Source organism: Helianthus annuus, chromosome 9 (assembly GCF_002127325.2).
Source record: "Helianthus annuus cultivar XRQ/B chromosome 9, HanXRQr2.0-SUNRISE, whole genome shotgun sequence".
Lineage (NCBI taxonomy): Eukaryota > Viridiplantae > Streptophyta > Magnoliopsida > Asterales > Asteraceae > Helianthus > Helianthus annuus.
This window is the reverse complement of record NC_035441.2, coordinates 40334839-40353617: the sequence shown is the minus strand read 5'-3', so window position 1 is coordinate 40353617 and position 18779 is coordinate 40334839. Positions and strand designations below refer to the sequence as shown.

General features: G+C 40.3%; 1 protein-coding gene across 1 annotated transcript; it reads left to right on the top strand.

The window, feature by feature from the left end:
- Positions 1–554, top strand: LOC110875487. The gene is made up of 2 exons (XM_022123684.1): positions 1–246; positions 300–554. Exons 1-2 carry the CDS (start codon positions 1–3, stop codon positions 552–554), a joined length of 501 nt encoding a protein of 166 aa, XP_021979376.1.
- The last annotated feature ends 18225 nt before the right edge of the window (positions 555–18779 follow it).

The following is an 18779-nucleotide window of genomic DNA, read 5'->3' as shown; positions in this document are numbered from 1 at the left end:
ATGTCCCTAGATTTTAGTCAGCGATTAGGGTTAACTCCAACACCTTTAGAGGTTAAACATGTAGTAGAATTAGCCGATGGTAAAACGATAGAAGCTTCGCATGTTCTTTTTGTGTGCAAACTATATCTCATGGGTCAAGTGTTTGATATTGACCTTCTTCCTGTTACCCTCGGTAGTTTTGATATATTGCTTGGTATGGATTGGGTGTCTAAATACCAAGCTGAGATTCTGTGTAAGGAAAAGATCGTACGTATTTCTCTCCCTGGTGGAGAGTCATTATCGGTTCATGGGCATCGCAGCGGTGCGATGGTTTGTATCATCTTAGCTATGCAAGCGCAGAAGTGCCTACGAAAGGGCTACCCTGCATTCTAGCTCGTGTCACCGATTCACAACCTGAAGAAAGGAAGATCGAGGACCTTCCAGTTGTTCGTGAATTTCCTGATGTATTTCCCGAGGAACTTCCTGGTCTACCTCCTCACCGCCAAGTGGAATTTCAGATTGATCTTGCACCAGGAGTATCCCCGATTGCTCGTGCTCCATATCATCTTGGATAGGGGTTTTGTCTGACCCAGCTCTTCACCTTGGGGAGCCACAGTGTTGTTTGTAAAGAAGAAAGACGGGTCCTTTCGCATGTGCATTGACTATCGGGAACTCAACAAGGTTACAGTCAAGAATCGTTACCCATTGCCATGTATCGACGAATTGTTTGACCAGTTGCAAGGGTCAAGTTTTTATTCGAAGATTGACTTAAGATCGGGATATCATCAGGTGAGAGTCAGAGAGGAGGATGTCCCAAAGACGGCTTTTCGAATGCGTTATGGGCACCACGGATTTTTAGTTATGCCGTTTGGATTGACGAACGCGCCAGCAGTTTTCATGGATCTAATGAACCGAGTATGCAAACGGTACCTTGACGACTTTGTTATTGTGTTTATTGAGGACATTCTAATCTACTCGAAGAGAAAGGAAGACCACGAGCGGCACCTGCGTCTTATTTTGGAACTCCTGAGGAAGGAGCAAGTCTATGCAAAGTTTTCTAAGTGTGACTTTGGGATTCGAGAGGTACACTTCCTTGGGCACATTTTTAATGAATTGGGAATACACGTGGATCTTGCAAAGGTTGATGCTGTCAAGAATTGGGCGACACCAAAGAATCCTTCAGAGGTGCGACATTTTCTTGGTCTCGCTGGGTATTATCGAAGATTTATCAATGATTTCTTGAAGATCGCTCAACCTCTGACCTCATTGACACAGAAAGGCGTGGTATATTCTTGGGGAACAAAGCAGGAGAATGCGTTCTAACTATTGAAACAGAAACTCTGCGGTGCGCCGATTTATCTCTAACTGAGGGTACCGAGGATTTTGTGGTTTGTTGTGATGCTTCCATTCAGGGTCTTGGTTGCATGCTGATGCAACGCAACAATGTGATAGCTTATGCTTCTCAACAGCTGAAGGTTCATGAAAGGAATTACACAGCTCACGATTTAGAATTGGGGGCTGTGTTTTCGTGTTCAAGACCTGGAGGCACTATCTGTACGGTACCAAGCGTCGCTGGGTAGAACTACGAATGTCTACGATTGTGCCATCAAGTATCACCCCGGTAAAGCTAACGTTGTAGCTGATGCCCTTAGCCGAAAGGAGACGAAACCCAAGCGTGTACGAGCATTGCAACTCACTATTCACTCAAATCTTCCTGATCAGATTCGTTCGGATCAGACAGAAGCATTGAAGGAAGATAACTATGAAGCTGAATACTTACGGGGCATGGAGAATGACTTGAAAAGAGATCTGATGGTATTCTCTACTACATGGAACGGATATGGATTCCGTTGTTTGGTAAACTTGGGGGTCTTGTGATGGACGAAGTGCACAAGTCCCGATACTCTGTTCATCCAGGTTCAGATAAGATGTATCAGGACCTCAAGGTTTTGTATTGGTGGCTGAAGATGAAAGCTGACATCGCAACGTACGTGAGGAAATGTTTGACCTATGCGGAAGTCAAGGTGGAGTATCAAAAACCCTCAGGCCTGCTGCAACAACCGGAAATACCCATGTGGAAATGGGAGCAGATAACAAGGGATTTTGTCACTGGCTTACCGAGAACTCAAAACGGAAACGATACCATCTGGGTGATCATTGATCGTCTCACGAAATCAACATATTTTCTAGCAATAAAGGAAACGGATAAGTTCTCTCAATTGGCTGTTGTTTATCTGAAGGAAGTGGTTTCTAGGCATGGAGCGCCGACTTCTATTATCTCTGACCGTGACCCGCGTTTCATTTCTGATTTGTGGCAGTCGATGCATAAATCGTTTGTCTCACGTCTTGGCATTAGTACTGCATATCACCCACAGACGGATGGTCAGAGAGAGCGAACCATCCAGACACTTGAAGACATGCTGCGAGTATGTGTGATTGATTTTGGTAAGGGATGGGAGAAACATCTGTCGTTGATCGAGTTCTCCTACAACAACAGTTACCACACTAGCATCCAGGCAGCTCCGTTTGAAGCCTTGTACGGCCGGAAATGCCGTTCTCCTCTTTGTTGTCTGAGGTGGGTGACAGCCAGATTACAGGTCCGGAACTTGTCCTTGAAACTTTAGAAAAGATTGTTTAGATCAGGGAATCGTATGGCGGCAGCGCATGATCGTTAGAAAAGCTACGCCGACAAGCATATAAAACCTTTGGAATTCGAAGTTAATGATCGTGTCATGTTGAAGGTCTCACCCTGGAAGGGTGTGGTGCGTTTTGGGAAGCGCGACAAACTTAATCCACGTTACGTTGGGCCATTCAAAATCCTGGAACGGATCGGTAAAGTAGCCTACAAGCTCGAGTTACCTGCTGAGTTGTGTAATGTTCACGATGTCTTTCACGTTTCGTAATTAAAGAAGTGCTTGTCTGATGAAGCACTGATTGTGCCATTTCAAGAGCTCAAGATTGACGAAAAATTGGAGTTTGTCGAGGAACCTATTGAGATCATGGATTGAGAGGTCAAGGTGCGTAAACATAGTCGTATCCCGGTTGTGAGAGTTCGTTGGAACTCAAGACGTGGACCGGAGTTCACATGGGAGCGTGAGGATCAGATGAAGCTTAAGTATCCTCAACACTTTCCTAATGATCAATCTAAATCTAGTACTACTGGTGAATTTCGGGACGAAATTCCTTATCAAGTTGGGGATGATGTGGCGCTTGAGGAAAGTCCGTAAAGATGTGGCGCCTGAGGAAAGTCCGCAACAATCTTGATTTCTCACTTCATTTCTCTGTGCTTACTTTTCAAATTTCGAGACGAAATTTCTTTCAAGTTGGGGATGATGTGACAACCCTAACTTTCAAGGTCAGTATCTCTTCGTCACGTGATCTTGTTTCTCGTTATTTCACTTTCGTAGTTTCCCCGTGACGATAAAAATTGGTAAACGCTTGTGACTGCAATATAATTGCTAAATGTATTATGTGTTTGAGTAAATGTGTGTAAGTGTGTAAATTGGGCCCGAATCCTGTGTCGTGTATATGATTGGGCAACGTCCTCGTGTTTTCATTTAAAATGGTGGTTTTAATTGGGCCGCATCCCAAATCTTTGAAGCACACAGAGAACCCAACTAGATTAGAGCCCAACCCATCACTTTTACCTTTGGTCGCGGAAGTCCAAGTGTGTGGGCTTAGGCGTAGTTCGGTCAAAAAGGAACAACCGCCCCAAACTAGTACCTTTTATGTATACGTATCATATTCTAATTATCATAAAACTCAAAACAAAAACTCTATCTCTCTCAAGATCACGCACGACAGCAGGTCTACCCCCCTTCTCTCTCGTAATCTCCTCCTTCACCAATAACCTTTGATCGGTATGTTCCCTCATCATATAGTTATAAAAGTGGTTATACTGTTTATGCAAGATTTGTGAATATGTGCTGGTACATGTTAGCTATTACATGGATTATAAAGGACTGCTACATGTTAATTTCTGTGAACCAAGGACATATAGATTACTGAATATTGTTGTCTTGATTCGGGTTCTTTGGTTATGTACTATTTGTGTTTATAGGGGTAGTTGATGTCGATAATATGATGGGCCATTAATTCGATCCATCTACTTGGTTTAACCACTGTTACATATAAGTGAGTATTATAAAAGTAATTCGATTAGAGTCTGTGATGTAATAATAGAAATCTCGACGAATAATGGTGGACACAAACTGTTAGGATCGATTAAGCGTATATAATTGTTCATGCATGGAACTAGGGTTAATGATTGGATATAATAATTAGGTATGAGTCGCATGATTTAATAATTGGTTGATCGGTTATGTGATACAAGTGGCTGCTATATTAATGAGTTGAAATTTATTAGAATTGTCGGTCATGACTTGTAATTGTTGATTGAGTAAATGGTGGGGAATAACTATTGGAAATAAAAGAAGAAAAAACAAAAGTGTTTGTTAAACATAAATAGGTCGCATATTAATTGGATTGCATACAATAACACTTTTAATTGGGCTGTATACTATTGTTAGGCAGTACACCAGGTGTGGGCCGCCACACCCTATTGGATCACACCAAGCCTTATTTAGAAACACATGAATAATTTGGGGCCACGCACACACTTGTAATAGATTGGCATATTGGGCTGCCCACTTTGCATCCGCTAGCGCATGACTCGATTTGGCTAGTTAGGATGGGCCGCGGACAACCATGAGGATCACACCAGGGTTACGATTTAGGATTTATACTAATGGTCATGAATCATAAACTGATATTTATGGATTTAATCACCCATTATGTGATGTTATGATGTATGTTGGTGATCTCATTGCAAGGTCAACTGTTACAGTACGTAAGATAATATGTGTGTTACATGTGCATGAGACTGCGTGATATGTGATTAGGGTATGTGCATTCATAATTGATTGATGTCGATACCATGTTAGGACGTTTGTGATCAACTGTTAAAACAAGTAATTGGTCTTACCGAGCAAAACTAAGGTGAGTTCACAACTCTTTACCAAGCATGCATCCCGGGGAGGGATATCGGGTAACGTTCCGGGGAGGAACGTCAGGTTAATGGGATGTTTGTTATTACACTCATTGTCTATCACATGAGACCCCTTACATCTACCGATAGTTGCCGGGGAGGCAACGAGGTTATTAGTTGATAGCGCTATTAGGTTTGGCACCCTCACACCGTATCGGGGAGGACGAGCGTGAACTAATTTCCTTAAAGCATGACCAATGTTTTGATAGAGACATTGGGGTTGGGCAAATACATCTTGTAGCTATCTGCGGTTATCGAGTTAATAACAACATCAATTCAAATTATTGAACTATTGAACTATCGAACTGTTTTATACACTTACCTGGTAACTAGACGCGTTAACAAAACTTTGAACTCAACAGCATCGTGGATTCAGAATAAGCAGATGCTGATATACAAATCTCTCCCCTTGAAAGTGATTACAACAACTGATGACCTCCTATCTGCTGATCTTACTAACTGCTGCCAAATAACTGCTGCTCAATCAAAGATCTGATGAAGACTCAAGTCCTGCTGATTCAATCTACTGCCTTGAGTCAAGCACTGCTGATCCGGACAAAGTGTTGCTGGGTTCACAGCAGTAGAAGGTTGCAGCAGTTGTTCTAAAGTCTGTTTGTAATAGAATGTATTAGCAGTAGTTCAATAAGCAGTGTTTGTATAGATCAGAGGTTAGAGTTTGTTAGGAGGTTAGATGTCACTTTCATGGTGATGTCAGCTAAGATGCTCAGTAGTTTGCAAGTGCTTATAAATAGTACAATACTTTGTACTGTTCTATTAGCTCTTCACATCATTCGTCTTCTTTGCACGTACAAACTACTGAGCTCGGGCTTAGGGGGAGTTTGCATTCTTACATCATCAATTGTAATCGTAAATTGAAATAAATTCAATCATTCGGTTCTATTGTGTAAAGATGTTTGATTAAAAGTATTACTCTTGTTTGATTGCATACAAAGTTTGTGTTCATCTTATTTTCCGCTGCACACTCATTCATTTTCATCTTATTTTACAAACAAAAGTGCAATCATAAAGAAACTCAGATCCAACAATTGGTATCAGAGCTAGAACAGTCAAATTTGATTTAACAATCATTTTGACGTAAATAGTTCAGCTCAAAACAAGTTGATACTGATAGTTTGTTCGTCGTTGAAAAACAGAGTAAGGATAAATCACCATAATAGTTGATTTCTCAGTACCTGTAAAACAACAAGATGACGTCACAATCTCAGGACGATAAAAACAACATTGGCTCACTCTTTAAACCACCTATGCTAAAAAGAAATGAGTACAACATCTAGCAGAGGAGGATGGGTCACATCCTCGCTCAACAAAGCACAGGTTGTTGGAAGTCTGTTATCTTTGGTCCTCATGTCCCTACGGTGCCAAGCGCTGAAGATGCAAAAATTTTTGTACCAAAACCTACTGAAAATTACACTGAAACGGATTTTCAAAAATTTGAACTGGATGCTAAAGCATTTAGTATTGTTGCATCAGCGCTCCCCAATGAAATATATGCTGGACTGTTACATTGTAACAGTGCCAAAGAGTTGTGGGACGCACTTAAGGAACAGTTTGGAGGTACCGAAGAGGTCATAGAAAACAATAGGGAAATCCTGAACCAACAGTACGAAACATTTTGTCATGTTAAAGGTGAATCACTGACTCAACAATTTGAGCGTTTCAGTTGTCTCATGAGTGAACTGAGGCTTGTTAATGTCACGTTTACAAACTCGACACAAAATAGCAGGTTCCTCAGATCATTGCCAGAAAAATGGGAAACAATAGCTATTGTCACCAGAACTGCACCTGAGTTCAAGGATCTGACCTTGACCCAACTCCATGGTCGACTCCTGACCTTTGAAAGGGAGTTGAACCAGAAAAGGAAGTTACAAGAGTCAGGGAAAACCGTTGATGACTATTCATTCGGTAACACTGCTCTTCTGGGTCAAGAAGAATCTGGTGGTAGTGGTAAGGATCATGGTTATGATCATTTGATTGACATAACTGCTGGTGCAAACTTTAACAACCCTGATCCTCACCCTACAGGTTATGCATTCGCTGCAAATGAAAACCAGATGTCAGACAATTTAAGCTTTGAACTCAATGATTTACAGCATTTCGACCCCACTGACCTAGAGGAAATGGACATCCTACATCAACTGGCCTTGCTAAGTGTTAGAACTAGCAAGTTTTATAAGAGAACTGGTAGAAAATTTCCAGGTCTTCATGGGAACCTAAGGGTTGGGTTGGATAAATCGAAAAACAAGTGTTACAAGTGTAATAGGTTGGGACACTTTGCTAGGGAGTGTAGGAGTCAAACAACTGGTCCCATAGTCACTCACCCTAGTTCAAATACTAGACCTCAAAATCAAAACACTGTGCACTATGCCCAATATACCCCAGCAGCACATGTGAACACTGCTCACTATGCTGTTGCCCCTATGCCAGTACATTATGTCCAAACAGCTGCTCCACAGATCCAATACGTTCAAACCCCTGCTCCCCAGGCACAAGTGCAATCCGCACCTCAAACTACTGCTCCAGTTGTTACACAACCTGAACAACAAAGTTTCTTTAGTCAAGAGTTTGTTGACTGGAGTAGTATGCCTGAAAATCTTAATGATGAAAATTTTGCACTATATGCTTCAAATGATCCTTCTCATAATGAGTTTTGTTTGATGGCATTAGAATCAATACAGGAGGGGGATGAATCTGAGGAGGAACAGCTGAAGGTTGAAACAGTGGAAGAGGTGACTGAAGCAGTGGTTACTGCTGTGGCTGATGAAGTACTGCTGGGAGAAAGTTCAGTTACCCTGACTGAACCAATTGCAGATCTATGGTCTGAAGAAGACAAAGAGGATGAAAAAGCTGGTGAGAAAGAAGAGGGAGCTGATGAGGAAGAAATTCCTAAATGTGATTGTGCAATGATGGCTGCTGCCAAGGTATCATCTCAAGTTCTAGAAAAACTGTGTTCTGACAATTGCATTATTGCTTTTGCAAACATCAAAGAGGTGAATGAAAACCTTAGGAACAAAATCTTAACTGATGAAGTCAAATTTGAAAGATCTTTAAAAGAACTTAAAAACAAGTTGACTGAAAAAGAAAAAGAGATCAGCAGTTTGAAAGAAGAGCAAAGCATAACCAAAACCCAACTCCAAACTATGGTAGAAAAATACCATGTTTGCAAAAAGGAGTTAGAATCCACCCAAATTACTTGTGAAAAATGGGTGGAATCATGCAAAGGGTATGAGGTTATGCTTGAGAAACAGATAAAGAGCAATGTAAAATTTGGGGTTGGTTATAGAAAACATGATGATGAATACATTGCTCTTGAAAAATCTGTATCAACCACTGATGTAACTACTGTGTTCATCCCCACAAACAAGGATGGCCAAGAAGTGAAAATCACTGACAAACTTGGTAACAAAATCACACTTGACAGACCAATGGGTCCCTCTGCATTTGAGGAGATTGAAAATCATCAATTCAAACCAAAATGGTCTGATGAGTGTGATATCCTTGAAAACTTCAAGCCAATGGACTTTACATCAACAGATGGTGTTAAGGCTCCAAAAGCTAAAGTCATTCCTCTTAAGGACATTCCAGCAGTGGTTAAAACCTCTGCTACAAAGGAGTCTGAAAAGAGGAAGAAGAAAGAGAAAATTGATAACTTGTTTTGTGAATTCTGTGAGAAGAGAAACCATCTAACAAAAGATTGTTTCCATTTAAAAGCTTTTGACTTAACCAAAACAAGTGTCACTACTTCTGCTGAAAGTTGCAGTGTTTCTGGTAAAACAAACCATAAAACTCAGGCATGTGTGTATCTCAAAAACTTCAATGAAAAGAAGAATGAGTACATGGCTAAAACATCCTTGAGTTCATCAGCATCATCACCATCTGTCAAGTTCACAAAGAAACAACCACTGTTTGTGCCAGTTCAAACAGCTGTCACAAAACAGCTGAACCAAACATCTGTCAAAAGAGATGTTCAGGTTACTGATGCACCTCCTGCCAATCAGTTCAGAAAAGGCAAGGAAAAACAGTCTTACCAAAGGATTCCACACATTTATGAGGTCTACAAAAAGCCCTCTAAACCCAGAGTGAATAGGCATCCTTTCGGTTACCAGCAGTTGATTAGGCAAGACCCCCAACAGTGGTTAGCTAGAGACAGTACTAAAACTGTCCAAACCCCTGACTTAACCACTGCCCATCTCACTGCATCCATACCAGACACTGTTGAGACCCCATCCAAAGCCCTGTTGGCTTTGGAGTCCTTAATGAACTAATCCTTTTACTTCATGTGCAGGGAGCTTCTGCATGCTTTGATAGTTTATGGTATGTATATAGTGGAGGCTCCAGGCACATGACAGGATGTAAAGCCCTCCTCAAAGACTTTAAAATCCATGGTGGGGGTGATATATCCTTTGGAAATAATAGTAAAAGGGAAGGTTCTGGGGTCTGGAACAGTGCAATCTAGCAATGTAAAATTTGAAAATGTCAATCTAATAGACAATCTAAAATTCAACCTTCTGAGTGTATCTCAAATGAGTGACAAAGGGTTTGGGTCACTCTTCACAAAAGATTGTTGTAGGATTGTTGGACCAGAAATGGTCAAGAAGATTGAAGCAATAATAAAAAATGGTCAGACTAAACTTGTTGCTCAAAGAAGTGGCAATGTTTATGTTGTGGACATGTCTAAAGAGTGTCCCAGAGCTGATGCCTGTCTGTTCTCAGCTGCCTCTAACAAAGAGACAGAACTTTGGCATAGAAGGCTGGGACACACAAATCTTAAGACAATAACAGAAATTTCAAAAAATGGATTGGTGAGAGGCCTTCCACAAAAATTGTTTTCATGTCCTGAACATTGCATTTCCTGTTTAAAAGGAAAACAGCATAAAAGTTCCCACAAGTCCATTGAAGAGTCCAAAACAACCCAGTGTTTGCAAATGCTGCACATGGATTTGTTTGGCCCAGTTCAAGTCATGAGTCTTAAAAAGAAAAGATATTGTTTGGTAATAGTTGATGACTTTTCTAGGTTTACATGGACTTTCTTTTTGCACTCTAAAGATGAAACTGCAGGCATTTTGCAAGACTTTGTGACACAGGTTGAAAAGCAATTTGACCTTCCAGTGAAAAGCTTTAGGAGTGACAATGGCACAGAATTTAAAAATAGGGAGTTGGATGCCTTCTGTGTGAAGAAAGGGATTGTAAGGCCGTACAGCATCCCTAGAACACCAGAGCAAAATGGGGTTGTTGAGAGAAAGAACAGAACTTTGATTGAGGCTGCCAGAACCATGCTTGCAGATTCAGGTTTGCCATTAACTTTCTGGGCAGAGGCAGTAAACACTGCTTGCTATGTCCAGAACAAGTTTTAATCAACCCCAGGCACAAAAAGACTGCCTATGAAATTCTGTATAAAATCAAACCACTGATCTCATACTTCAAAGTATTTGGCTGCCCATGCTTTATTTTGAACTTAAAAGATTCCATTTCAAAATTTGCAGCCAAAATTGATTGTGGTTATTTTCTGGGATACTCAACCACTGCCAAGGCCTACAAAGAGTTTAATGCACGGACCAAGGTAGTGGAGGAGACTTTGGATGTAAAGTTCAATGAACTTTCATCAATGAAAATCCCAGCAAATCCTGCTGATCTGTTTGATCTTGAAAAATTCACATTTGAAAATACTGCTATCAAGACTAACAGTGCAGGTCCATCAGAGGATGCAACACCAGACTATGCGTATGAAGTCATCATCCCTCAAAGGTCTGCCACCAAAGGGAAAGCATCAGTTGTTCAAAACAACTGTCAAAGCTCAACCACTGCTACCTCAACAGTTGTTGATCAAAGTAGCCCATCTACCACTGCTTCCACATCCTCAACTACTGCTGACAAAAGTCCTCAAACAGTGGATAAAAGTCAACAGTGGTCCACTTCAATACCACCCATTCCACCACCTTTTGAAGCCACTGCTGGGTCATCAAAGTCACCAGCAGTGGTTAGCTCAGATGATACACATTTGCAGCCTTCACCCACAAATGCCATCATACCATACCAAGGAAATTTAATCTTCTTGAGATCTCATCCACCTGATCAAATCATTGGCAACATCAATGAAGGGGTGCTCACAAGAAGCCAAACCCAAAACATTTGTCTTTTTGCTGGTTTTCTATCACTCCATCAGCCAGTCAAGTACCAAGAGGCACTGAAAGACAACAGCTGGGTAGAAGCTATGCAAGAAGAGCTCCAACAGTTCAAAAGACAACAAGTATGGGAGCTTGTACCATTGCCAAAAGAGGTATGTCCCATTGGCACAAAATGGGTCTTCAAGAACAAAACAGATGAAAGGGGCATTGTTGTCAAGAACAAAGCCAGGCTTGTGGTTCAAGGTTACAGACAGGAAGAGGGGATTGATTATGATGAAACATTCGCCCCTGTTGCAAGACTAGAAACTATCAGACTGTTCCTGGCCTTTGCTGTCAACCACAACATGAAGGTGTTTCATATGGATATCAAAAGTGCTTTCCTCTATGGTACACTGCAAGAAGAGGTATATGTATGACAACCTCCAGGCTTTGAGGATCCATTTTATCCTTGATCTTGTCTACAGGCTAAACAAACCCTTGTATGGCCTGGAACAAGCACCAAGGGCCTAGTATGAAACTCTTTCCAACTTTCTTCTCTCAAATGGTTTCAAAAGAGGTACCATTGATAAAACACTATTTCTTAAATGGAGAGGGAAAGATTTAATGATTGTCCAGATTTATGTGGATGACATTATTTTTGGAAGCACATGCACTAAAATGTGTGAAGAGTTTAGAGAACTCATGACAGCTGAGTTTGAAATGAGTGCAATAGGTGAGCTGCAATGCTTTCTTGGTCTCCAAGTACAGCAAATGCAAAATGGAACTTTCATTCATCAAAGCAAATATGCTAAAGAACTTTTAACCAAATTTGATATGAATGATTGTAAACCATGCAGCACACCCATGGCCACAAATAAGCTGGTCATGTCTGATGAAAAGGATGAGCCGATTGACCAAACACTTTATAGAAGCATGATTGGGTCTTTATTGTACCTAACTGCATCTAGACCAGACATCATGTTTGTAACATGTGTCTGTGCAAGAAGTCAATCAGCTCCCAGAAAATCTAATCTCATTGCTGTAAAAAGGATTCTCAGATACATAAAAGGTGCTCCCACACTTGGTATCTGGTATCTAGCTAATGGGAACATCAAGCTTTCAGGTTTTTCAGACAGTGACTTTGCTGGTTGTCACACCACAAGGAAGTCCACTTCAGGAGGGTGCCAGTTTCTAGGTGATTGCTTAGTTTCTTGGCAAAGCAAAAAGCAAGCAGCAGTTTCAACATCCACTGCTGAGGCTGAATACATTGCTGCTGCAAGCTGTACAGCCCAACTCCTGTGGCTTCAAAATCAGTTACTGGATTTTGGTATAACTGCCTTAAAGACACCACTCATGCTGGATAGCCAGGCAGCAGAAAATATCATCAAAAATACAGTTTCCCATTCTACCACCAAGCACATCGACATCAGACATCACTTTGTGAGGGATTGCTATGAAAAAGGTTTGATTTCTCTGCATCATGTCCCAACTAAAGACCAGCTGGCAGATGTGCTCACAAAAGCACTTGATACAGCCACTTTTGAAAGTCTGGTCTCTAGGATTGGGATGCTAAACATGGAATAACAAGCAACATCTTGTTTTTCCATGAATAAAAGCAACAAAATGTTTTCAGAAAATCAAAAATCCATCCTTAAAAATAGCTTAAAAATGAAAATTTCATTAAAATCCTTAAAAGTCTGCCATAACCACTGATAGTTCTAAAGGTCTGCTCTATTTCCAAAAAGGTTGTCCACTGCTGAAAGGCAACCACTGTTTTCTCATTTTTGATAACCTCTGCTGTTCAAAAGCAGTGTTTTATCCACTGATATGCTATCCACTAATAGTAAAAATCATCCACTGCCCCCTTTCCACTGCTTTCATCAGTTGCTTTCATCAAAAGTATTGTCCTCCATCTTCACCAGTGGTTGTCACGTGGGCAGTACATAGTGTCAGACTTTTTGTAACGGCTGCCACGTCAGCATTCACTCTCTTTCATATAAAACTCCCCACTCACCACCCAAACAGGGTTTTACTGTCGAATTGAATTCATAAAAATTCTATTCTCAAAGCAGTTTTTCTTTCCATCTCTCCCACAATTTCTTCGATCAATCGTTTCAAAAATGACAAAATCGAAGTCATCTGCAAAACCCTCATCAAAATCATCGAAAACAGCCTCTCAAAAGGCAACTACCACTGAAATTCCATTCAAAAAATCTCACAATCTCCTGGGTCTTCTCACAACACCAGGAACCACAGATGTTTTCGATTCCATTATCACCATCATGACAAAGTCAAAGTACAAAACTTTGCTCACCGCCGACGCACCCATCTACTTGACAACACAAAGAGAGTTTTGGAAGAATGCAACCCTTGAAAAACAAGGAAAAGTTGTAATAGCCATTAACTCAACACTGCAGAAGAAAGCAGTCCGAATAACACCGCAATCAATATCTGAAGTCTTTCAACTCAACGATCTGCAAGGTAAATATTCTTTCCCTAAAACTGAGTTAAAAATTGACTTCATTGAGAGAGGGTATGCAGATACAATGATGATGAAAGATACCTTAGAAAAAGGTTTCTTTCCTTCTGCAACCAGGTTTTTATTCCATACCCTTCTCATGTGTGTTTCAAACAAAACCACTTCCTTTAATGAAATACCATTGAAAATTCAAAACTTGGGGTATGCTATTTTACAGGAAGAAAACCTCAATTACTCCAAGGCAATTTTCAATGATTTGGTTAAAAATGTTGAAACAAAATCATTCCTACTGTTCCCAAGATTTTTAAGTTATTATTTTAAGAAAAAGTTCAGTAAGATGATATTGCGGTAATAAACCAAGGTGAGTCTTTTCAAATAAACAGCTTAACTGCTGAAAAATTCTCAAGAATGTTGACACCTTGCAAAACACAAGCAGAGGTGCCTGAGCAGATTTTAGCAGCTACCATTGCTCCTCAGGCATCTGCTGCTGAGCCTACTGCTCTAGGTGATCAAAACAGCAGAACAACTATTTTGAAACCCACACCTACCAAACCAAAAAGGCCATCCAAAAAGCAAAAACAAAAACCCACCAAACCAATCCAAAAGGCAACTCTGGCAGATGAGGTACCAGAGTTAATGCCTGTGACAACACAAATGTCACTAGAAACCACTGCTGCTTCTTCCTCACAGCAGTTGGTACAAATATCTCAACCCATAACCATAACTCCTCCTGCTTCTTCACAAAAAGGACAGGTTGTACACAAAGGGCCACCACATCATGATGCTCTGGATACACTTGTCTCCATCATCCACAGCTCACTGCCCGGAGCAACTCTGCCTTCTAAACCCACCATCACATCCTCAATTCCACCAAAAACACAACTACTGTTGGATGCAATTGACTTGAACCAGGCACTATCCAGTCCTTCTCAATCACCTGTCAATGAGAATATACCTCAACAAATGACTGAGCCTGCTGTATCATCCATTGCTAACCCACCAACAGAACCTGAGAAGGTTACACCCATCGAGTTACAAGTAACTCTTTGTGGTAATCCAAGTGAAGCAGCCACTACAATTGTTGAACCTACAGGTTTACAGTTGGGCAGTGGTTTCATTAATAAGACTTCCTTGGAGGCAGTTCCTTACATAACACCTCTGCCAACCACCAGTGGATTCATATATCCACCTGGCATCATCAAAAGGTTGTCAAGTGTTGAAGGAAGAAGAACCCAGTACCAAGAAAAAGGGGCATCAGTGGTTAGTGTTTGGAATAAATTCCCTACATCTGCCCTTGATAAAACCACTGCTAGTGGGAAATCAGATGATCCCATTAAATTGGGTGATGATTTAAAGTAACAAAAATTGACGGATCGTGTTGAAAAACTTGATAACTCTGTTGCTGAGCTCAAAACTATGCTCCAGCAGTTGTTACAAGTACAAAAGGTACAATCAACTGCTGTTCCACCTCAAGCACCTGCTCTACCACAAGCACCTACTACAAATGAGCTCTGGAATCTCTTTCAACCTTATCTCCATCATCAAGCACAACTGGCAGATCAGCAACATGAAAAACATGTTCAACAGCTGAGAAATGCTATGGAGTCTAGGTTCAAAGACACTCAGGCTGATCTAAAGGCTCTCAAAACTCAGATCCTGCACTCCACTGGCACTGCTCCTCCACCTGTGTTCTTCATCAATCAACTCCCCGAAGATAATGCCAAAAAGGGGGAGAAAATTCAGGAATGGAGAAGAAAAGGAATAACTGATGGTCTGTATCTTGCACCAGAAAATTCAAATATGACCAAGCAGATCCCTTTGCCAGATGGTAGTAAGAAATTTGATGTGACTACCAATGCACTTGCAGAAGCACTTGCTAGTGTCAAAAGGGATAGAGAGGCCAAGAAGAAAGCCAAGGTGGATTACCCGGATCAGGGTACTTCAGGGTCAAGAGATGATGAAAATCTCTTTGATGAAAAGAAGAAGCCTACTAGAAAAGCAAGGCTACCCAAATCCATTTCGGTCAAACGTTCAAAGTCTACTCAAAAACCACCTCCCAAAACAGGTGTTGTAACCTCTGTTGTATCAACTGCTGTTGGTACCTCAGTAGTTTCAACATTTGCTCTCACTACAACACACACCACTTCAACACACACTACATCTACTGCTTTACCATCATCACCACCAAAATCACAATCACCTCCTGTCAAAAGACAGAAGACAGCGAGTGTTAAAACATATGCTGTAAAGACAACAGTGGTTGGAACACCAGTTGTTTCAAAAACTGTTAGTTTATCACAATCCACTGCCACTACAACCACCTTTCCACCCCAAACATCTTCAAAACCTTTAGCACTTGTCAATATACCAAAACCAATTCCACTTTCTTCTGTTCCAATGCACAAACCTTTACCTCCTGCAGGTGTTCAATTTCCTCTTGAACTAGAAGCAGTTAGAGAAGAGATAAAGTCCTTCTATACTGAGGATGACCCTGCAAAAAGGAGTTTGCCCTCCATCAAAGGATATCCATGGCCCAAAAACATTGATGAATATTTGAAGATAAAGGCCAAACAAGCAGAGGATATCTCACAAAGAAACTCACAAGGGAAATCTGACAAAGAAGTCTCAAGATACTATCAATATCTGCTTACACAAGTCAATTCCCTGGAACGTTTTGCAAAGAATGTTAGTCAACAAATTTCTGAAAGAGCAGCTGAAACTCTGAAGAAAGACTACATTGAAAGCATCATGTTCTACAAGAAATACAAAGGAGAGAGACACATGTACAAAGAATGGACTGTTCCTGAGCTTGAAGCTGAATCAGCCAGAATTCAAGACATGATAAAAAGGAAAGTCACCCACACTCCTCCTGATTGGGCAAAGTTTAAAAAGAATGTTCCTGACAAGCAGTTGGAAATAAAAAGAATGAAAGAAGAATTGGTTATTGCTGAATTTGGAACCAAAAGACAAGTTGCCAGATGGAAGGAAGATTTGGTCAGGAAAACCTACAAAAGGTTGGAGGAATTAAGGAAGAAAGATCCTAAAATCCCTAAAAAACCTGACTACCCTGAAGCAGCGGTTTCAAAAGGACCATCAAAGCTGCAAATCAGGAGACCCACTGCTCCAGTTGGTACTTCCTCTTACAAAAGGAGGAGACAAAGCCAGTTGGGAGCTGAGACAGTTCAAGATATTCTTTCACGCAATATGGTTGTAAAAGAAGGTGTATTAAGAAGATTGAAAGAAGAACTTGAACAAGACAATCCTGCTTCCACTGCTCAGCCAGTGATGAACCGGCCAGCCTCTCCAAATACTTCTGCAAATAAGCATCTCCCAAGAAACCCATTAGGCTCAAAAAAACAAAAGTGGGCAACTGACAAACAGACCCGCGTATTGACCTTGCTCAGTTCTGGTGGAGAAGTGAAGAAAATATCAAGGGAACAAGCTCTTGGCCCGAGTCTTGAAGATTTGCAGGATCTCCTTGATCTTCCACTTAGCAGGGATGATGAAGATACAGATGCCCTTAACTTTGAATTACAATTTAAAGGCCAAATAAGGGAGCTGTTGATGAGGCAATAAAATATCCACAAATAATGAAGTGTTTTGGCATTATCTGTTCCAGGGGGAGATTGTTGGGATTGAACCCTATCAGAGGAACAGATAATATAGAGCCAAAACTGGATCAGCTTAGTGGATTCAGAATAAGCAAATGCTGATATACAAATATCTCCCCTTGAAAGTGATTACAACAACTGATGACCTCCTATCTGCTGATCTTACTAACTGCTGCCAAATAACTGCTGCTCAATCAAAGATCTGATGAAGACTCAAGTCCTGCTGATTCAATCTACTGCCTTGAGTCAAGCGCTGCTGATCCGGGTAAAGTGCTGTTGGGTTCACAGCAGTAGAAGGTTGCAGCAGTTGTTCTAAAGTCTGTTTGTAATAGAATGTATTAGCAGTAGTTCAATAAGCAGTGTTTGTATAGATCAGAGGTTAGAGTTTGTTAGGAGGTTAGATGTCACTTTCATGGTGATGTCAGCTAAGATGCTCAGTAGTTTGCAAGTGCTTATAAATAGTACAGTACTTTGTACTGTTCTATCAGCTCTTCACATCATTCGTCTTCTTTGCACGTACAAACTACTGAGCTCGGGCTGAGGGGGAGTTTGCATTCTTACATCATCAATTGTAATCGTAAATTGAAATAAATTCAATCATTCGGTTCTATTGTGTAAAGATGTTTGATTAAAAGTATTACTCTCGTTTGATTGCATACAAAGTTTGTGTTCATCTTATTTTCCGCTGCACACTCATTCATTTTCATCTTATTTTACAAACAAAAGTGCAATCATAAAGAAACTCAGATCCAAAAACTTTGAACTCAACAGCATCGTCTGACACACTTGTCTGCATGCTTGTAGGTCGTTAGATGTCTTGGATTGGAACTTGTTGTCTGGAGTAACTGGAGTGGTCATGGGTCGACTGGAGGGATTCATGTGATTGAGTTATTGATATCATACATTGGTTTTTTGAAACAGTTTAACATTGGTTTACTATTTGCTTCCGCTGAACATGTTGGTTTTCAATTAAACTCGTTGATGGTATTTTACATTAATAATTAAGGATTTTATTTTTAAACTTGTACGCGTTTAATGTAATTAGTGGCTCTTTATTGGTACGTCACACGCCTAACAGGGACTTTCCCTAGGTGGTATTTTGGGGGTGTGCCAATTACACTGGTTGAATAAATCTAATTTTATATACCAAACAATACAAAATTTACCTCTTTAAAAATATGTGCATTACATGGTTTGGATAAATGTAATTTTCTGTACTAAATAATAAAAAATATATATCCTTAAAAAACTCCGTGTATTGTACGAATTGAACAAATCTAATTTTATATATCAAATAATAAAAGTTATATCTTAAAAAACCTCATGTGTTACATGGGTCGAGTAAATGTAATTTTGTATAGTGAAAATAAAAATATTTAATATACTAATACGGTTTTCGTGATAAAAATAGATTATTCTGTTATTGCAAAATTTGTTAACGAAGTCTCAATAAATTTAACCATTTATTTAAAACTCGGTAAATGTATAAATGATAAATACTATTAGTTAATTTTATTTTAAGTTTCGTAAAATTTATTTGA